At 46.2% G+C, this 22,560-nt stretch overlaps 1 protein-coding gene across 3 annotated transcripts in view; it reads right to left on the bottom strand.

Annotated features, from left to right (window-relative positions):
- Positions 1 to 6,571: 6,571 nt before the first annotated feature.
- The window catches only part of LOC125162244 (ubiquinol-cytochrome-c reductase complex assembly factor 1), a 102,748-nt gene continuing 86,759 nt past the window's right edge, over positions 6,572 to 22,560 (bottom strand). For all 3 annotated transcript variants that reach the window (XM_047853058.1, XM_047853059.1, XM_047853057.1), the window contains 3 exons: positions 18,361 to 18,438; positions 11,764 to 11,877; positions 6,572 to 8,810 (listed from right to left, as the gene is read on the bottom strand). In XM_047853058.1, the coding sequence (XP_047709014.1) occupies positions 8,676 to 8,810; positions 11,764 to 11,877; positions 18,361 to 18,438 (327 nt within the window). In that variant the 3' untranslated portion in view covers positions 6,572 to 8,675. The remainder of the gene's footprint in view (positions 8,811 to 11,763; positions 11,878 to 18,360; positions 18,439 to 22,560) is intronic.

Genomic DNA, 22,560 nt, shown 5'->3' with positions numbered 1-22,560 from the left:
GAGAGTGGCCCAAAGCACCAGACTCGCAGGAACAACCCACATGGGTGTGGTTCACTGTTCTTGAGCACCACACGGGCCTTCAGGAGGTCCCACTCGCTCTGGCGCTTAATGAGCAAATGGAACAATCACAACTCTGAGCTACAGTGGTTTAATCTGTAAAATGGGACCAACATCACCTCCTTCACCAGGTTTTTGTGAGGAATAAGTGGGCTATTCTTTTATTCTTTTTTTAAGTTTATTTATTTCTTTTAAGAAAGAGACAGTGCAAGTGGGGGAGGGGCAGAGAGAGAGGGAGAGAGAGAATTCCAAGCAGGTTCCGCACTGCCAGCGCAGAGCCAGCCCAATGTGGGGCTCAAACCCATGAAGCTGTGAGATCATGACCTGAGCAAAAACCAAGAGTCAGACGCTTAACCAACTGAGCTACCCAGGCCCCCCATAAATGGGCTATTTTATGGCAAGTGCCTGACCAAAAGGAGGAGTAGTAGTTTAGTACATGCTGGATTCTAGAGCTTTCTCAGGCCATGAAAGGGCAGGGGCTCAAGTAGAGGCCTGAAGACAAAAGAGGCCTGAAGCAGCCACTGGGGAGCTACTTTGGTCCTTCTCAGACCCCTTCTAGACCAAAGGCTGGCTCTGAATGTGAACATGGCCCTCTGGCCACATCAGTGGAGTGTGGCTGTAAGATTTGGCCTCTTATTCCAGCTCACAGAAGACAAGGTCCTCTCTTCACCCTCCATACACAGATAAGCATTCTGGCAGGCAGATCACAAGAACGAGAATTTGGGCATTCTATTTTGTAAAGGTGGCCGAGTCTGGGGTCTAGACTACAGACACTGTGATGATGGTGTCTCCCTTCCCTCAACTTCCCACAACCCACTCATCCACCTTATCCCATCCAGTTGTAGACTTGTTCTCACTGTTTCTGTAAGGGGAGGGAATTCCTACTCTACTTTCCAGGAGGAGAAGTAGGAGAGGACTGCCCCCTCTTTTCTCTTCACTCACTCTTCCTCTCCAAGGAAGGAATGGCTAGTCTGATTGGTGGCTTAGAAGGAGCTGGACTCCAATCTTTTGCCCTTCCTCCCTCCCTCTCTTTTTCTTTGGTTCTGCTGTAGGCAAAGGTAGCATATTCTTCATTCACCTGCATGGCAAACTTCCAGAGGAGGTTCTGCCCTTGTAATGGGGAGGAAGAGGTCTGCTCTTTCTGGGGGTAGAGGTGAGTAAGTTTAGTTTTAGGATATTAACAAGCCCATTTGGCCAGAGAGTGAAAGCTACATTCTCCAATCAGCTTTGTCAGAAATACTGGTATAACCACTGTTTTCATATCTCTTAGGTCTTTTTTTTTTTTTTTTAAATGTTTATTTATTTTTGAGAGAGAGAGATAGGGAGCATGAGCAGGTGAGGGGACAGAGGATCTGATGCGGGCTCTGATTGACAACACCGAGTTCGATATGGGGACTGAATTCACGAACCATGAGATCATGACCTGAGCCAAAGTCAGACGTTTAACCGACTGAGCCACCCAGGTGCCCCTGTCTCTTAGGTCTTATTTCTCAATTCGTTTTGAACTTGGAGAGGAAGAAAGAGATATTATCTAATGACCTCTTAAGCCCCCAGCATTGTTGGTCTCGCCACCTCACCCTTCCTGTCATATCCCATCACCTCCTCTCCTCTGTCCATCCAGTTCACCCAACATGTATTTAATGCATCCTTTAAGCCAGCACTGTGGGCTCAAAGATGAGTAAGACTTGGTCTCTGCCTTGGAGGAATTCATAGTTTAGTGGGGAAGGCAGACTCATAAATAATTATAAGCCACAGGTTAAACCAAGGTATAAATGAAATGCTTTGAGGGTTTACAGCTCATGACCCATTCTGGAACCTTAGAGGAACCATGTCTCCACCCCCCATCCCCAACTAGGGTACAGCCCTGTGGCAGGCTTTTTCTCACATGGTGACTGGGAGGTTAAGGAGCCATTTCTGGACAGGGGGAGATAAAATTAGGGAAGAAACAAGCCAGCAGAGGCCTATGGTTCTGGTTCCCAATGGCAAAAACTTGAGTTTCTCGGGACCTCAGCCTCCCATGTGTGAAGTAAGAAGGTGGGGTTGGAAGTCTCCAACTCTCTTCTAGCACTTACATATTCCATCACTCCCCCCGCCCCCCCATCACTGTTTGACATTACAGGTCAGTACTTGAAGACTCCCTTTCTAGGAATTCTCCATTCAGGATCTCTAGGACCTTTTCTCCCCTCAATAGATGGATGGTAGATTTGTGTGTGTGTGTGTGTGTGTGTGTGTGTGTGTGTGAGAGAGGCCCTTGACCTGGGAAGGGTGTAGGTCCTAGGCTCACCAGCATAGCTCAAGGGAGGTCTCCTGGAAGCCACAGATGATTTGTGATGGCTGGTTAACACTGGGACAGGAGTGCGTGGGTAGACGATCATGGTCAGGGCCCCAGGGTCTGGCTTACCCCTGCCTAAGGCCAAACCAGTGGTGCGGTGGACAAGCCATAGTGGGATTCTGTGGGAAGGCTAGAAATAGGCAGAACCAGGGCAACAACTACAGGAGGGCTGCTCCCAAAGGAAGAGTTCAAACACTTCGGACTCTCCAAAAACCCACTAGCTCCCTTTCCTTTCCCCTTCACCCCAATGACCGGTAAACTCCAGGTTCCCTGGATACCAGCATGAGCTTGCCCTTTCCCTCTCAGCCTCCTCACCTCAGAAATCCCTTGTGCCCCATTTGTACTCCAATCTCTGGTCACAGGAAAAGTTCCCTCCTCCCCTCCAAAGCCAGGCCCTTGTTCTCAAGACCAGGCTTCCACTTTCAGAAGGATCTCATAATTCCTAACACTTATGGGAAGTTTCCTACTCCATCGGGTGCTTTACATTTACTCAGGCTCCTCCTCACCCGCCCATGCACATCTTCATTTTTCTGTGCTTTAAATACCTTAGTTCTTACCGTGCTGTCCTAACTCCTGCCCAATTTTCCTCCATTTCTTTTCAGCTAGGCACTTATCAAGATACCCTGCCTTCTTAATCCTTTACAATGTCTGTATTCTCTCAAAAATCTTGTTCCTGGAATAGTCTAAAACCCTTAAGCCTCATTCACTTACTCCCTGGCCCCTACTCTGCAGCACGCATCATTAAAAACCTCCTCCTTCTGGAAGTTCTCTCCCCTGGCTTCTACCCCAGCCTCTACTTCCTATGCTGGTTCTTGCTCTTCCTACCCAACCCCCGCCTTCCCCCCGATGCTTTCTCCCACACTGACCCCACTTTCTGGTCAACCCTCTACATTTTACCTCTGGGAGCTCATCTATTTTCATGATTTCAAGTGTCCTTCTATACCCAAGACAAGTCCAAAGTCCTTAGTCCCTCTATCCTAATCATCTCCCAAGGTTCAGCCCCTCTCTATGCCCTTGCTCTCCCTGGGGCACCTTCCACCAGACCTGCCCCCATTCAGACATAACCAACACACACCAAAAGCAATGGGGTAGGGCTCAAAAGACAGGAGACTGTTCAGCTTTGCTACAGAGTCACTTTGCACCAATTAGTGGCTTCTTCTCAGTGAACCTGTTCCCCTACTATACGATGTGGGCAATAATCCCTGCTCTATCCCATAGGATAATGTAATTAGCACTTGGAAAAAACACAATACAGAAGATTCTTCTTTTTGAGTTTCCCTCTTCTGCCCAACATGGCCATCTCTTGGCTCCCAGGAGAGCTCCAGGCTGCTTTCTTCAGGCTCCAAGAGCAGGGAGGCATCAAGTCCCGATGATTTCTTCAAAAATGTTTCTGGAGTTTGAATTTCCCTTCAACTTTTCAAGTTTATTAATTTATTTTGAGAGAGAATGAGTGTGAGCAGGAGAGGGCAGAGAGAGAATCCCAAGCAGGCTCTATGCTGTCAGCATGGAGCCGGATATGGGGCTCGATGCCATGAACCGTGAGATCACGACCTGAGCCGAAACCAGGAGTCGGACACTCAACCAACTGAACCACCCAGGAGCCCCTGAACTTCCCTTTGAATTCCTACAATCACTCTCCAGGCCCTCAAACCTAGTTGGCTAGTTCCTGACTGAGCCAATCCACCTTGCACACCACCGAACATCTCTACTCCCATCAGGTCACAGTCCTTACTGAGAATGCCTGCCAGATGCTGTATTACCCAGGCTACCCCCATTTGTGGCCCCACCTGGCTCTCTGCAACCTTTTCTTCCCTTAGCAAACCACTCAGCTGGACCACGTGAGTCTGAAGGGCTTCCTATTCTGGGCCTTCTCCTGGGCAGCTCATTTCCTGTTTCACTTTCCACCTACCTAAACTTTGCCCATCCTTATGTCCCAACTCCCTTCAAGGCTTTTCTGATGTCTAACCCCCTTGTTCTGACATTTCCTGTTAGTGTGTGTATGTGTCTACATAAACCCACATGGCTGGAATATCGCATGTTTCTTTTTACTTTTTTAAGTTGTAGCAGTAACTGCTCCTTTCCCCATCTGGTATTCCTTTTCTAAAACCAAACGCATTGGACTCGGGTCACAGAACCACCTGAGTCTGCATGCAGAGTAAATCTGGGTCCCCCTGAGCTTCATGCAGTTTCCCTCAATGGTAACAGGAGTTTAGCAACACTTACCTCACAGATTTGTCACTGAGGATTAAAAGTGGTAACAAGTGAAAATACTAAGCAGTGTCTGAGACAAAAACAGAAATGGAAAAGATACTGGCTGAATTGTGGCCTTGGCTTTAATCTCAGCTTGTTGTAAGAAACAGCAATTATTTATGGTTCTCAAACTTTTAGGCAAAACTGAAATCTTAAGAGGTACTATTCACAACGTTGTTCAGTGTTTCTCATTTATAACCCATACAGTATGTATGTTCTTCTCTGAAAAGAAACAATTTATTTCTTCTGATGAAGAAGTGTACTTCCTTTTATGTGACAACGGGACCTACATAACCTTGACTCCCATTTCTGCTTTTGGCTGCCAGGAATCTCAGAGCACGGTTTTATATTGTTGCAGATTTCTTTGCTAACCTGTGGGAGGCAGTGTGGGATGGAGAAAGAACAAGGACCCGGGGGTTGGAAGATGTGGACCAGGGCACCCTGGGTCCCTTCTTCCTCTGTCTGGATGAGCCTCCAGGTCTCTGTGACCCTTGGTCCCTTCACCTGTGCAAAGGGGATAAGAACGATGAGGATACCTATTTTACAGGACTGCTGTGAGAAAATGCATTAAAACCACTTCATAAATTACCCCCAAAATCCTATGAAAGTTGGTTATTAGCAGCACAGGTTCTTTCTTTTTTTTTTATTCGATATTTTTGAGGGGGACAGGCAGAGACAGGGAGACACAGAATGTGAAGCAGGTTCCAGGCTCTGCGCTGTCAGCACAGTGCTCCTGACACGGGGCTCAAACTCACAGACCATCAGATCATGACCTGAGCCGAAGTTGAATGTCTAACTGAGTAAGCCACCCAGCCACCCCATTCTTTTTCTTTTTTTTTAACTTTTAAAATTTATTTCTTATTATTTTTATTTTTTAAATGTTTCTTTTGGAGACAGAGCATGAGCGAGGGAGAGGCAGAGAGGGAGACACAGAATCTGAAGCAGGCGCCAGGCCCCAAGCTGTCAGCACAGAGCCCGATGCAGGGCTCGAACTCATGAACCACAAGATCATGACCTAAGTCAAAGTTGAACACTTAACCAACTGAGCCTCCCAGGCGCCCCATTAATTTTTATTTTAGAGAGACAGCCAGCGTTGAGTGAGGGGAGAGAGGCAGAGAGGGAGAGAGAATCTTAAACTGGCTCCACATTCAGGGTGGAGCCGGACTCAGGGGTCAATCCCCAGCCCCAGGATCAAGGCCTGAGCCAAAATCAAGAGACTGATGCTCAACCAACTGAGCCACCCAGGTGCCCTTAGCAGCACAGGTTTTCTAACATGATTATTTCCCTTCCCTGCCTCCCAATATTTGCACCTTATCTTTTAAACTTTGTTCTAATCATTTTGCAGTTTTATTGTAACTGTGTCTCTTAATTTGCTATGATCCTTTCAGGAAGTATACAGAGTACAAATAAATGACAAAATTATTTCTAGAGAGTATTCTCCCTGAGGGCAAGAAACATCCTTCATTTGTTTTGTATAATAACAATTTACAGTAGAAAAACATGTAGCTAGGGGTGCCTGGCTGGCCCAGTCCGTAGAGTGTTGACTCTTGGTCTTGGGGGTCATGAACTCGAGCCCCACATTGTAGAGATTACTTAAAAAAGAAAGAAAGAAAGAAAAACATGTAGCTACAGAAAGAACATTTAGCTCTCATTCCTATGCAAAAGCCAACGGAGGTACTTTGTACTGAATTGTTAAAATAAGCTGAACTGTGGGTCAGAGAATGATCCAGAAAGGGACTTTTTTTTTGTTGGGCTTGTACTAATAATGACTGATGATCTAGTCATTCATTCCTTCTGTCATTTAGCAAAGCTTATTCTGATGCCTACCGTGAGTCAGGCACTCCTGGGACACTAGAAAAACAAAGGTGACTGACTTCACAGTGCCCACTCTGAGGGAGCTAATGGTGCAGGATGATGGGTGTGTATGTAAAAACTAGTTTCCACCTGGGACAGACAAGGTAGGATGGGGGGGTGGGTATTTGAGGACACACAGGATTTCTCTAGTCTGAAGAGGAAACAAGGATTCCAGGTAGAGGAAACATACAGGGTGGTCTCTTCAGGTAACCCCAAATGGTTCAGTTTCCTCGGAGAAGAAATGAGTTAGAGACTCAGAAACAAGCACAGGTCAAATTAAGAAGAGCCTTGCAGCCTCGAGGAGCCTCGATTTTATCTTGAAGGGGAGGGGGTCGTGTACTCGGTGAAAGATGCCGGCAGGCAGGAAGTGAGGGCTTTGGGACATCCCCAACATGACAGATCCAATTTGGCTCTTTAAAACGCAGCTCCGTATTACAAGTTGCAGTGTTTGATGATTACTCATCTTATGGAGACAGGACTTGGCTCTGCAGGCAGGACCATCTGCTGCTGGAGACATTCATAAACGGCCTGTATGAACATAGGCCAACTGGGATGCTGAGAAAGGGAATCAAGTTCTGGACCAGGGTTGAACTAAGAGACCTCTAAAGTTTCTTCTAAATCTGCAATTCCGTGATTCCCATGCAAGCCCAGTAGCTGAACTGGTGCTGTGGGCTGGGATCTGCGGCTGGGGAGCTGCCCTGGGCAGCAAATGGGTTAAGGCTCAAGTAACTTTTATATATGAATTAATGTGTGGAGTTGGGAGCCAAAATCTGTTCCATTAATTTTTCCATCCATTCCAGGAGCAGTTAGGTACACACAGTAAAGTTTATTTTGGTGCATGGTATACTTCACTCCATTAAAAATAAATTAATCAGCAAATTCCTGCCTGGCTCAGCTCTGGTTTATGTAAATAGTGCCCAGCTGTAATGAGTTACAAGGTGTTATTATCTCACACACACAGAGGAGGCTTCACTCTAGAACTCCGCTTGCAACAAAAGCATCTTAAATAAACTCAGAGAAGGCGGTCTGATTTGTAATGTTTTCACAGAAGTGGGATATACCTCACCCATATAGAATTTCTTTATATGACTCATTTTATAGCAAGTTAAATGAAGGAAGTTTGATGGGGGAAGGAGGGGCAATATGGTTCCCCGCCCCCTTCCTTCAATGCAAAGAAAATCTCCCAAGAGATGACCCATACTCAGGGAGGAGGCAACTGACCCTCAAGAGCACAGACCAAGGTGGCTCTGTAGCACACGCTCTAGAAGTTAGGAAGGAGCTAGAAAGCTGGGCATGGGGGTGGGCCCTGGGATGGTACAACTAAGCCAGAAAAAAATATTCTCTTTGCCCCAGTATCTCACATAAAGGAGTCAAGAGAGGAAAAGACAGCATGTCCCTCACCCCATTCAATAGGGAAGTGACAAAGAGGCCTATGTTCTTGGGTCTTCTTTCCAAACAACTCAGGATGTGACAAGCCCCTTGGCCATCAGAAGCCTCCTGGATCCCAGAGGATGGAGCCTGGCAGGCTATGCCTTGGGCACAACAGTGACATCTCCATGAACTGGAGGCAAGAACAGCAGCAGAGATCCTCTTGACCCTCTCCCCATCCTGTCTCTGAGGTGGGTGATGCTCCTCAGCTTATGACAAATGCCATCTCAGATAAGTTTCTAAAAAACCCTAGAATAAAGAGTCATTGCAGAGATATGTCTCTGTGTCTTTTAATGGCCAACTCAACCCCATGGCTCAAAACCAGAGGACAGAGTGTGGTTACCCGTCTTGACTCAGCAGCATTCCAAACTGCTCCTTTGCCATGGTGGGCCCTTGGTGGAAGTGTACCGTTTCTAACTTACCACCATCCCTCTGCAGCCTTTGGGAAAAGCTGTCAATCACATAGTTACTGGAGGGGATTAGGGGAGTGTGTGCTGGGGAGCTCTTGCTCAGGGCTTCTCTTGAGGGAGAGGATATCTCAGAAGAACTAAGGGTTCTCCCAGCACTGTACCCCACCAGATCAGGCTCCTGGGCATATTAAAAGGAAAATCAACACAAATGGGGCCAGGTATTTGACAGATGCTGTTCAAAGGTCAGTTCAGGCCACTTTCTGCAGGGTTCTGGGCCAAACAAGCACCTCTCTCCTGGCAGTTCTTCAAAGCCAGCTGGCCAGCTGTTCAGAGGGACCAGTCCATCAAAGACCCTCGTCGTTATAAGTTGGGGAATGGGGCTTCAGGACACTCTGAGGATTCTTCTCCACTAGAGGGCGCCAGCTCACCTCCCCTGTCAGAAGCAGATCCTCCCCATTCATGGAGTCCAGGTACTGCATCTGCAACAGGGACAGCAAGAAACAGAGGGCAGGGACAAGGGCAGGACAGACATGAGACGGCAGAAGGAATCAGTCTTCCAATGGAGAGGATGGGGAGGGAGTTTGTGGGGGGTTCTGACAATACCAGCTCCCAGTCAGCAGGTCTCTGGTCTTCCAGATTATTTCCTTAGAGAGGGTTGGGAGAAACTAATCACTGGGGAAGCTCACTGGGAAGGCTTTAGAGAATTCCCCATCATACCTCTAATAACCAAAACAGACACACAAGCCCTGACTTTCTGGACTGCAAGAACTTTTCAGGGAGGATGTATTGGGAGAGACATGTCCTTGGGATGTGTGCATGTGTGTGTAAGTTTATCTGTCCATTCAGGGTAGTGATGTTACTAAAGTGAGCCAATTCCCTTCTCTGAGGTTTAAGTCTCCTTGTGTGAAAACAGGGAATAGTAACGTGTACCCCCACAGGACTCACAAAAAGATTAAATGCTTGTAACTGCTAGTCGCTGGAACTTTTTCTGGGGCCTTGACCACACGATTAGTGGGCCGCCATGCTTGCCAGTGGGCCCAGCTTCACCCACCATGACGACTGGCAGTTTCTCTGAGAGAAATGTGGAGAAGGGACAACTGTGATGGACAATGGGTGCAGCTTCAGGGAAGGTGAGGTTGGGCAGTTCCACAAGAAACAGGTGATCTAATGAGAGGCCAAGTCTCAGGAGGTAAAAGTGGTCTCTGGGAGAATTACCTTCGCTGCTGCTAGTAAGGAGAACAGAGGAATGAGAAATGCTTTCAAGGAGACAGGCAAAATTTACAGTGGGAGCTGGATCACATCAGGAGTGAGCATTGTATTCAGAAAGCTGAGGCTCCACTGTGGGGTGAGAAGGCATTTGGGAGAAAAGGAGAAGGGATGGAAGTCCAGAGGCCTCATCTTAGGCTTTGGATCATCCTCCTCTTCCCAGAATTCCTCCATTCCTGTTGTTTCACCTTCAGGCTGCTGACCCTGAAACCTAACCTCAGTCTCTCACATATACCTCAGGTCTAGATTTCTATACATCATGCTGTCTTCCAGTGCAAGGAGAGCAACTGACCCATTATCTCCCCTAAAATACACTCCTCTTTCCAACAACTCCATTTCTATGCCTAATGCAGCCACTCTGCCCATCCATCTTCAGCATGGAAAATCTCAACATAACCTCTGGGTCTTGGGCTACCCACCAGACCAACCAGGATCATGGCACAGGACTAATCTGTTCAGGGCCCCTCCTGGTCTTTCCCGAGCTGCTAAATTATACTGAGTCTTGCCTGTCTTTGGCCTTTCACAGCCTTTGTTTCTACCCTGTATCATATCACAGACTGATTTATTCCAGGATTAGCTTGTGCCTGACTGGCTTCCTCACCAAACCATAAGTTGGCTCACAGGTAGGTCTGGGTCCTGTGAATCTCTGCTTTCTCAGGAGAGTGCCTGGCACAGCAGGTACTCAGAAATTTTGCTGATACCACCGGGTCCCATGAAAGCTCCCTGCTTCCCTAAGTGCCCTATCACTGTTTTTCTATTGCCTGCCTCTCACTAGACAATACAGGATTTTTTCTAGAGGCACTGGTGTTGTAACTCCTTCTTTTTGGGCCCTCAGAGAGGTCCCAGCTGTGCCCTTGTTGTGGCCTCTGCCACAAGCCCACCATGGCAGATGGAAAAGCTGGGCTGGTCTCTCAAAAAAACACAGCATTTGCTTTGCCAGTTGCTACTTCTGTCTGACAGTGAGTCCAGTCAACAGTGAGTCTCAAGAGTTTTGTGTGGGTGGAGCCCTCTGGCCACAGTGCCTTCTTCCAGCTCTAGCAGATTTGAAGAATGGTCAAACAGAAGTCCTGGCTTCTGGGGTTCTCTACCCTCTGGGTCTGAAAAGCCCCACTGTGTGGTTTTTCCAGCCATCAACAAGCTGTTCCTGCTGGCTTCTACCCAAGAGCCAGGGCCTGGCCTTCCCATCCCTGGCTGTTGAAGGCTTAAAGGTTATGGACACAGGTGAATAAGAGAATAACTGTGGGGTGAGGCCCCTTCAGCTCCAGAGGCCAAGCCCATGAAGCAGAGATGTGACTCATGGGACAGCCTGAGCTGATGAGCTGTCTGGAGCAGCTAAGGCTTCTAGTGGCTACATGAATCACCAGCTTGGGGTTCTAGGCCAGCTGTGCAGGCTGACTCACTGGGAGACCCTGGAAAAGCCTCTATGTTCCTCTTCCTTGCCATTCAGCTCACTCGTCTATAAAGTATGGATTTCCCATCAATACAGGATCAAGGAGCAGAGAGATCAAGAGGTGAAGTAGCCATGGTTTCAAGAAAAACTATGTAGTGAAGCAGTCCTCACTCTGGAGTTTTCTCTTAGAAGCTCTCGTGTTAGGGAGCCCTGGGGGACCAGGGGGATGGGGAATGAAGTAGGAGGACGCTGTTTGATTGTGGATAGCATTCAGTGGGCAGAGGCTTGAGGGTTTTTTATGGAATTCTGCCTGGAGCCCAGTCCTGCTAGAAATCAGGAACAGGAAACATGAACCTTGAAGCTTCAATGTGAGCACAGAGAGGGCTACAGTGGGCGACTGCACTGTACCCCATTCCCATATCCTACAGGACTATGCACACCCAGGGTCTCCCACTGCACTGGGCACACAACAATCAAATGTGTAGTGAATGAACGCCTAAAAGTGTTTGAAAGCAGGAGATTACTCAGCACCTCTTCTTCTTCTATCCCATTCCCCACCCCCTGCCTAGCTCATGGCTGGATACAGAGAAGCTGTTCTCTATCAGTGCCTGGTGTGGACACGATGTGGTCAGAATTCCCTCAGACTGGCCTCTGGGAACTCAACCTCTCATGTCTGGGAACTTAACCTCTCATGATCCTCTGAAAGTCCAGCATCTACAGACCTCAGGAAGGACCTGCTTTCCATGAGCCTCTGGAAGAGGTGTAGGGCTGCTCACCTGTTTCCTCACATACTCCACCAATAATTCAAGCTGTCGAGGATCTTCACATTTCTGGTTGAAGAAGGTTCTCCAGAGCGCAGCAGCTAGCCCATGGTCATCTGAAAGGATTCCCTGGAACACAGAAGACAACTGGTCTCCTGGGGACCATGGCAGAGCCACAATACAAAAGCTGGGACTATTGTAAACATAATGGCAAGCACCGCATTGGCTTGGAAGGACCTTACAGATACCACAAAAAGGCCTTGTGGACCTTATATACACCACAAGAAGGAACGGGGCAGCTACACAATAGAACTGGAAGAGGTCTTCAGAGAGCATCTGATCCAACCCTTTCATTTCATACAAAGGAAGGACACGGAATCCAGAGGGGCCAAGTGCCTGGCTAAGATTGATGCAGAGATGGGGTTTATGTCTGGTTGCCTTCCCAGGCTACAGTTCCCTCTACTCTCCTGCACCGTACTCGACCCAGCGATACCTGTAAAGCTAAGAAGAGAAACAGTGGCACATTGCTCCCACCACCGTCCACAAGGAACAGGCACAGAGTATTCTGAGGGGGTATTTCCCCCCAGAAACAGAGGTGGGAATACACTGCACCTTCTCTCCTAGTGCATGGATACATATGCAAGGCAGCCGGCTCTCCGGGGAAGGAAACCAGGCACCATGACCTCACTGTCACCCATCTCTGGGTTGGCCATGGCTTGTCCTGCCTCTCCTCAAGTAGAGGAACAGGCTCACTGTCATGGGCCACAGAGGGCATGCTCAGACACTGTGTGCATGTGTGCCTAACATTGTCCTTCCCAGCAGAGACAGGGGCTCTGTTGAGAAGTCCAAATATCAGAGACTAATCGGCACTTGGGCCATGGACTAGGGCCATTTACTAGTTTGGATCTCTAAGGGAAGGAGAGGGGAGGTTCCTGCTTCCTGGGGTGAGGGTGACTGAAGGGAAAGGCCCCAAGAAGTTGCTCTGTCCAGGTGCCAAGGTAATGTGGAACCAGACAAAGCACTGGCTGGGATTTACAAGTCATAAGGTTGGATCAAGTCCTGGCTCTGCTACTACGAAGCTCAGAGATGGTGGGCAATTCAATACACCTGAGTCTCAACTTGCTCCTCTATTAAACGGAGATGAAAATGCTTTCCCTACATACGGCATCTTTGCATTATGAAAGTGAGATCATGTAAAGGTACTCTTTTAAGTGTAGTACAGTCAGATACAGAGACCAGGAGCTTGCTTTGGCAGGCAGCTGTGGATATGGTTGAAACAACAGTGAGATCTAGGGATCAGACCACCTAGGTTCAAACAGCAGCTCTGTCACTTGATAGTTGTGTGGCCCTTCGAAAGCCAGCCCTTCCTGAGTCTCAGCTTCTCATAGCTGAACAAACACAGTAAGACCAAGCCCACAGCATTGTTGTGAGAATTTGGAGATAATGGCCATGAAAGGCTCTGTAAATGGCAAATCACTGCACAAAGACCCCAGATCGTGTATTCAATGTGATGCTGTGGACTGGTCTCTGGGACAGGGCAGCATATGAGGTCTGACTTCAGGCCTGCTGCCAGGAAGGGCCAAGTCTAGGATGGGGTGCTGACAGTTTGGTGGAAAAACATTCTACCTGTTCCAAATGCTCCCTGCTAAACACCCCTACAATTCCACAGCTTAAGAGACTGTGCTGGCACAATGGCTGAGTCAGGAGAACCAGCTTCTTCTAGCAGATGGGGACAGGGCCCAAGGACAAGCTCAGGCACATCACCATTCTCCAAGTTATTTGCTAACCCAACAACCTGCCTGTGTCCACAGTGCCCTGGGCACATGCCAGAGTGCTGCTGGAAGCGACCTACATGTGCTACATGGGAAAGAACAGGCGTGAGAACAGGTGTCGTGAGGACTTAAGAGTATGAGCACAGAGCACAGGACAGTGAAAGCCCTGGGAGCCATGGCCTGCTGCAAACAGGCACCCTTGGCAGTGGGTGAGATGGTTGGGAAGGGGCAAGTCCATAATCAGTCAGAAAGAAAAGGATGACTCAGGACTCAGATTAACAGTGATAACAACCTGACTATTCCACGCTGTCAGAGTACCTTCACATACCTGGCTCCTAATGCCTATGTATATTGAGAAGAACAGATACTATTATCCCCATTTGAAAGATAAGTACACAGAGGCTTAGAGGTTATCTAGCTAAATGGTGGTAGACTTAGGACCAGAACACACTTGTGAAGTCAAGGGATGGTGCCTGACTAACTCTGGTTAGGACGCAGTACCTGCACAGAGTGGGAGTGCAATGAAATTGGCTGAATAAATCAATAAACCCAACTTTAGCTTTCTTTCCACCAAACCAGCAGTAAGTCAGAGAGAAAGCAGGAAAGGAAAAAGGGTACTTGGCAGCCAAATATTAGTTTGCAGAGTAATCTTTCCACAATCTACTAGGGGCCTACTTATTTTGCCTCGCAACACAAAAAAGCAGGATCCTTCAGAGATTAAGAAACCTAGGCCTAGAGTAATTGAGAGGAAGCCTGTGGCTCGAAGGCCCTGGTTATGATTAAGGGTTTGGAATGGCAGTCTCACTCAGAGAAGACTGACTTGTGACACCACTATGTGCTTAGCATGACGCTGAGAACACAGTATCACAGCAAAATGGTCTCAGCCCGCAGGCAGCTTGCAATCTAGTTGAAGGGACAAAGCTAGTGCACATTAAACAGAAGCACAGGATCAAATCCTGGAGAATGAACAACTGCCAATCTGTATAGGGTGACTCCAATGTATACTCTGTACATGGTTGGCTCCTCATTATTCAGTCTTAGCTTCTAGGACACTCTATTTGAAATTAGATATTTATTTGCTTGTTTACTTGTTTACTACCTGCCTCCCCATTAGAAGGTAAGCTCCAGTAGTAAAGAACCAGACCATGTTTGTTTTATTTACCAATACATTCCCAGTGCATCCCACATGGTAGGCATTTAATATATACTGTTAATGGATGGATGGATAGATGATATTGAAATTCAGAGTAAACAAATACAGATCTAGAGAGGTCAGGGAAAGCTTTGTGGAGAAGGAGGCCTTAGAAAATAGAGAATATTTGGAGAGCTACAGGATATTCTAAGCAAGAGAGAATATATTAATTCACTGAACATTTACAGAAAGAGTATCTACAAGGCCTGATTCAGGCCTTGAATCAGGTCCTTGGGCCCAAAGCTGACAGACTTGGCTACTGCCCTCCATACCTAGTTGTCCAGGGGAGTCTCAGTCAGGCACAGACAGTCACAGCATGTCTGTGGACAGTGGGGCAAATGGCCTCACTTTGGAAAGGTTACACACTAGGAAACAATGGGAGATATCAGTGGATAGGTCACACTGGGGACCACTGACAGAAGGCTTGGAAATTTCATAGAGGAATTTGAACCTAACGGAGTAGCAAACAGGAAAGTTCCAAAAGTGGCCATTGTCAGGGCACAACCCAAGCAACATTCTAGGAAAAGGGTGCTGTAAAACAGCACCGTCCAATGGAACTTTCTGTAACAATGGAAATGTTCTGTCCAGTAGAGCAGCCACCAGCCACATAAAGTTATTGAGCACCTGAAATGTAGCCAGTGGGACTGAATTTTCAATTTTATTTAAGGAATTTAAATCAAAATAGCTGCATGTGACTAGTCTTAGGACAGCTCTCGAACCCATGACTCGCAGTGTGGTCTGCAGATGGCTGCACCATGTCACCTGCGGCTCATCTGCCACGCAGAATCTCAGGCCTCACTCCAGACTTGCTGAGTCAGAATCTGTATTTTACCTAGGTGATTTGTATGCACATTAAAATTACCTGGGCAACTTTCACAACAGATGCCCACCTAGAGCAGTTAAATTAGAACTTTTGGGAGATAGGGCCCAAACAATGGTATTTCTAAAAAGTGCCCTAGGTAATTAGTATATTTCCCAAACTTTCCCACTCTAAACAGTCACCTGGGGTGCTTGCTAAAATACCAGGCCTCACTCCTATTGAACCAGAACCTTCAGGGAGGTGCTCAAGAATTTGATTTGAAGAGCTCCCCAGGAGACTCTTGTGATCAGGCATGTCTATAAGATGGCTCTGCCAGGATGGACTGGGATAGGAGGGACAGAAAAGAGACACAATTCAGAACACCTTTATTAATATTGGTGAAAGGAATCAACTGAGCCATATGCAATAAAGAACTCAAAAAAATGCTAACTAACAGTTATATTTCTTCAATTCTAAGTCTCATTCTTCTATACACTGTAAGCTTTCTGAAGTCAGAATGCAACTAATTTAACAATTAACGTGTAGGGGTGCCTGGATAGCTCAGTCACTTAAGCGTCTTACTTTAGCTCAGGTCACGATCTCATAGTTTGTGGGTTTGAGCCCTGTGTTGGGCTCTGTGCTGACAGCTCGGAGCCTGGAACTTGCTTCGGATTCTGTGTCTCCCTCTCTTTCTCCACCTCTCCCACTCACACGCTTTCTCTCTCAAAAAAGAAATTAACATTAAAAAACAAAACAAAACAATGTGTAGATCTAAGCAGTTTTTCTCAACTCCCATCCCACTCCTGCAAGGCTCATGTTCAATCAATGTTATGTGTGGTAGGCTATGGTTCAATGTGTGGTATGCAATCTAAATTGCTCTCCGATAACTGAAGATATCTGGCAGACTGAGAATCAAGATCCTAACCAAATCCCTTAATTTTTTTGTAAGCTTATTTCCTGGCTTTAATTATTATCTTCAGGCTGATGACACTTCCCCCAGCCTGAACTCCAGTTTCCTATTTTCATCCTTTATGCATTTTCTCCCTTCCTCATTCTTCCCCTACCACACGCCAAGTATCATGCTACTAGGCAGTAGAAATGCAAACACAGTAGAGACTGCCACTACCCAGAAGGAGTCCCCACCCAGCCAGGATGACAGTTAACACTAATGTAGCAAGTGGAGTCCAGGGAAGGTGGAAGGAACTGAGCCTAGGGCGGTTCCAAGCCTCTTTCCCAGAAGGGGTGATGCTTGCATTCAATCTGGAGGTCACCACAAAATGAGCATAAAAGCACATGTTTTGTTAAATAGATGAGGTATGATGAATACTGGCAGTGCACATATAGGTGTTCATTACACCATTCTTTCATCTTTTCGATGTGTTTGAAATTTCTGTAGTAACAGCTAGGGGGAAAAGATGAGACACATGCTCTAACATGGATGAAGCTTGAGGACATTACACTAAGTGAAGTAAGCCAGGAGCAAAAGAATAAAACCTGTATGATTCCACTAACATGAGGTACTCAAGAGTATTCAAATTCATGGAGACAGAAAGTAGGTGGTGGTGGTTCCTAGGGCCTGGGAGGAGGCTGAGGGAAGAGTAAGGGTTTTAAGGGGGACAGAGCTTCAGTTTGGGAAGATGGAAAAGTTCTGGAAACACATGGTGGTGACTGTTGCTCAACAATGTGAATGTACTTAAGGCCACTGACATGTGCACTTAAAAATGGTAAATCTGAAGGGCATCTGGGTGGCTCAGTCAGTTAAGCATCCGACTTCGGCTCAGGTCATGATCTCACAGGTTGTGGGTTCAAGTGCCACATCAGGCTCTGTGCTGACAGTTCAGAGCCTAGAGCCTGCTTCGGATTCTGTGTCTCCTTCTCCCTCTCTCTCAAAAATAAACATTAAAAATTTTTTTAAACGGTAAATTGGATGAGACAGATCTAAATGTTCTGACATGGATGGATGTCAAAGATACATTGTTCACTGAAAAAGGCAAGGTACAGGATAGTGTATGTAGTGTAACTTCCATTTGTGTAAAGAAAATAAATATATAAGTGCTTGTGCATGCAAAGGTAACGTCTGGCAGGACACCCAGTAAACTATTAACAAAGTTTTCCTCTGGGGCAGGGAATTGGGCAGGAGAGAAAGGGGCCTTCTATTTTCTACTTCAACCACTTATGTACAGTTTTATGAGTTTCTGATGAGTATATATTACTTTTATTTCATTTTTAAAATTATTTAAATGTATTATTTACTTTTGAGAGAGAGAAAGAACGTGAGCGGGAGTGAAAGAGGGAGTGAAAGAGAGGTAGACATAGAATCCAAAGCAGGTTCCAGGCTCTAAGCTGTCAGCACAGAGCCCGATGCAGGGCTCGAACTCATTAGCCGTGAGATCATGGCCCGAGCCAAAGTCGGTCGCTTTACCGACTGAGCCACCCAGGCACCCCTACAGATTGCTTTTATAATTAAAGTTAAAAGACTGTGTGATTTGTCTGGCAGACCATGCTGTTTACATGTGTATGTCTTCCTGTCTCTGGTGGCACCTAGGGCCAAGAGAATGACTGATTTGCCTTTGTCGCTACATCCAGCACCTGACAAGGACTCAAGAAATGCTTCTAGTTGAATGATTTGACCATATTCTATAGTGCTTTCTTTCCCAAGCACTAGGCAAACTTCTGGGCAGAGTCATTCCTGTTGCCAAGTCAATGAAGATGAGGAAATAAATACCAAGCCATAATAGTGGGTAGTGAGTGATGATGTCCCCTTGAAGGTTTCCTCAGAGTTTCTCATCAAAAAAGTCTTTTGGTGGGGGAAACCCATGTTCTGCTTAAGGCTTGGCAAATGACCTTACCTCATCATATCCCAAGATGGCTGCATAGAAATTGTTTGTCATAAGGATCATATTCTTCTTCAGGATATAAGAATTAACCTACAGAAACAAAATGACAAAAACAAAAGTATGAAAAAAGGGGAAAGAAACAAAAAATATGATTTTTGCCTCTTAACTATCATAGACTCTTAGTAGAACAAAGAGAGAAGGCCCCTAACAGAGCGAACTGCTAGTCCACCCTCATTTCCCTGATCTGTCTGGATTCTCCCCCTCCCCCATTTGACAGTTTCTTTTAGATTTTGATCCTAAATTACACAAATCAGTAAGTCACTTTAGTGAACTGAGCCACAGGTATGTGTCAGGCTTTTTGCTAGACCCTATGAACACAAAGTGTAAGAAATGTTTCTCAGCTGAAAGAGCAAACCGTCTAGTATGGGAAAACAGGTATGTAAAAAACAATTAAACTGCAGTATGTTACCTCAAATTCTATTCCAGAAGTGGTGAGCAATAGAGGAATTTTAGTACAAATGATCTCTGCTCTGGGAGCAGGGAAAGAGTTCTGGAGGTAAGACTTACGTGGACCATGAAGGAGAGAGGATATTCTAGACAGAGGGAACATGGTGTGCCAAGGTGCAGAGGCAGGGAAGAAAATATTTGGGAAGTGCCAGGGAAGGCAAATGGGAAGAAACTGGAAAGGTATGGTGGAACCAGGTTAGGAAATGTCGAAGGGCTACTGAAAGGAGCCTGTGGTGGTGAAAGACAGAAGGAAGTTGTCAGAGGTGCAAAGAGGAGTGAGAGAGGCAGGACCAGGAGACAGGAGGAGAAAGGAGAACCCCTGAGGCTATGCAGAGAAGAGAACAAGTTGGGCTGAAGCAGTAAGGCTGTTAATCTTGAGAGACTGCTTTCAAATACAACTGCAGTGAGACCATTGACACCATGGAGGAACTCCTCTCAGAGAACGGCCAGGTGGGCCCTCACCAAATGTCTTCAGTAGGGTCAAAACTCTGACCTCCAGACCTCTAGGAATATGCTTGAGCAGGGTCTCTGTGTCATTCCTCGCTGGGGCAGAGCAGAAAGCCTGGTGTAATGTGCAATAAGCACTGAGTATTTAAACTGACAGGTTTTAGAAAGAGCCAAAAGTTATATGGAACTTTACATGGAGAGTAAGATTTGTGGTTAACAATCCTGACCATTTACTGAGCAGCTGGTATGCGCCACGTGCTTTATGGACATCATCTCCTCTAACTGACACTGGAACTCAGGTGGTAGATGGGCTATAGTCACATTTTTATGGACAAAGAAAACTGGGCCTAAAGCAGGTAAAGTGACTAGCCCAAGGTGCCACAGCAAATTAATGATAAAGCTGAGATGAGTATCCAGTCAGTTTGAATCCAAGTCCATGTGCTTATATTTCATCAGGTTTCTGCCTTCAGGAAGATGATCTTATTTTGGATCAAAAACCAAAGACTGATTGATTTAATCCTGTGGTTCATAACTGGTCTCCGAAGAAGAGCAGAAAGAAGTAGTGAAAGGACCTGGATTTAGTCAGAAAACCTGGGTTGAAGTTCTAATTCCGCTATATTCACAGGATGTGATGATCTTGGGCAAATCCAATAACCTTTCTGAGTCTATTTCCTTGCCTTTCCAACGCCCTGCACACATCGCTGGTTTAAATAGCAAGTGAATTAGCACGTATTCATTCATTAATTCAACAATGTATGCCGAAAGCCTCAGTGAGCTGTAAAGTGCTCTGCCAATGCAATGAATTATGAGTAATACCTTCTGGTTTGTTTACAAAAACTAAAACCAGTTCCAATAGTCAGGGATAATTTTCAAAAGGAAGAGAGAATGGTGACACTCAAGACTGGAAACTGCGAGACTGGATGCAGATGGTAGTACAATCCATGGCCTTTCCCTCCTACATTCAACCCAAGCCAAATCAGACCTCCAGCCTTCATGTTCCCAGAGCTCTGTCCACACTCTTCCTCTGGATGCACAATATGGTTTAGAGTTGCTTATGTACCTGTTTCTCCCACTAGTCTGTGAGCTACTCAAGGGTCATAACAAACTCTGTCTGATTAACCTTGGCACCCTTGACACCTAGTCCAGGGCCTGGCCCAGAGCAGGGTTTAAGACTGGCAGATGGATGACTGCATCCTTACAAGGGTCTGAGCGCCAAGCATAGCATGTTTTGTCCAATGACACCCTTTTGTTTCCCCTTTTTTGCTGCTTGAGTACCCTGCATGTTTCTGAAATGTCAAAAATATATACTGCCTAACTTCTTACACCATCTTCCAGAATGGGCTGAGGCGAAAGGAAGAGTCCAGAAACAAGCCAGAGCTAGAGTTCATTCCTTCTGAAATATGAGGATGGGACTACAACCCACACCTGCTGATACCCATTTTGGAGCTCTCCCTACTCCCATACAAGTTATTCTCCTAATCGTGCAAGAAAAATCAGAGCCACTGACAGACGTCAGAGATGTCAAACACAAAGGCAAATCTCTCTGAGGCAAACATTCAATGAACCTGCTCAGCAGAACTGGTTTATGTGTTGCATCTAACTAGTGAGCTGTAGAGCTGGAAGGCCCTTCAGAGATCACCTAGCTCGATTCCTCTCAGGAAATAGTGAACTGGCACCCAAAAAGGGGTAGGCACTTGTCTGAGGTCACACATAAAGTTAATGTCAGAGCCAGGATTAGAACCTGATTTCTAGATGAATGCTTTACCTATTTCACCATCTGTAGGGCATTTCCAGAGATCACCAACACATTAATCTGCAAACCTCAGTTTTCAGCAAGGTCCAGTTACATACATACATACACACTTTCTCCTCTTGGGATGCACCTGCATTCTGGCTGGCTATGACCCAGGAAGAATGGACAGCGGGACAAGAATTCCCTATTAGCAAGGCTCCAGCTACCTCCAGTCCCATATTCTAACTCCAGTGACCTGTATGTATGGGACCTCCAGTCCCATGTTCTAACTCCAGTTGCCTCTCCCTCTCCCCTCTAACTGAGATGGCAAGCAGCCACAACTAGGAATGGCTTTCAGATATCATCACCCAGGCTGGATTAGATCATGAAAAGGGCCCTTCCTGGAAGAGGGTGGAAGCTCGATCAGTGCAGACACATGATCTGCAGGCAACAGGTGAGGGTGAGTGAGAACAGCTTCCTGAACTACTGGACTCATCCCAAAGGGGCCTTTCTAGCCAGTCCAGCAGCTACAGGCAGGGAGCTGGATATTCCCTCCAGTGAACCTCTGTTGGGATTTTATTTCCTCACTGAAGCTTTTGTTTGTTGGTGTGCAGGTTCTGTGTCCCCACTGCCAGATGATTCTGTAGGGAGCGCCCTGCCCATGAATACACAGATGGGACAAACCAAATGAGAAACTCCTCCCAGATAGCATTGGGCTGTTCTCCTAGTAAACTCTTATCCTTTTCATAATGCTTTGCTTTTCATAAAAAACCCATACATACAGTACCACCACAAGGAAAAGGTTCCTTTTATATCAGTTACTCATATTTTCCCATTTATTTAAGCTATTAAAATTCATGCAGATATTTTATAAGCCATCAGGATTTGGTGACTGGTATTACTGAATGTTTAATAATAAACTAAACAGAAGAAATCAGAGGGTTAAATGATGACTGCAATTCCTGTAATGACTTAATTAAATTTTTATTGAGTACATAAACTATGATGTCATTTCTAGCCAACCATGGGTCTGCTTTCCCAGCATGTCACAGGGTGGGAGCACTCAATAGGAGGCGAGGCTAAATGAGCAGCAAGTCTCAGCTGAAATGGGGAGGGGAGCAAGGCTCATGTAACACACTCAATAAATTATCCGTTCATTTTTAAACAAAGTCCATGAGTTATAATATATTTGCCATGCACTTTTTATGACATAATAAAAATGTTACCTTAAGGATTACTTAACACATACTACAAATGTTATAGCAGAGGCAGGCACAAGGGGCAAAGAAAACAAACACGAGCAGGCCAGGGACGGGTCCTGGAGTTTACGTCCCAGGGGGAACAGCATAGTATATTAAAAAGGGAATGCCAAAAAGGGGGTGGGGAGATGCAAGAGTTCAGGGTTACTAATCAGCAGATTAATGAATGAGACAACCAACAGGGAACACAAGCAAAACAATAATGAATCTTGCAAGGCACATGTTTAATTAATATCGTATTCGCAAGGAGGAATATTAGCTTTAAAG

The sequence above is a fragment of the Prionailurus viverrinus genome, chromosome A3, assembly GCF_022837055.1.
Source record: "Prionailurus viverrinus isolate Anna chromosome A3, UM_Priviv_1.0, whole genome shotgun sequence".
Taxonomy (NCBI): Eukaryota; Metazoa; Chordata; class Mammalia; order Carnivora; family Felidae; genus Prionailurus; species Prionailurus viverrinus.
This window is presented reverse-complemented; position numbering and strand designations above follow the sequence as displayed.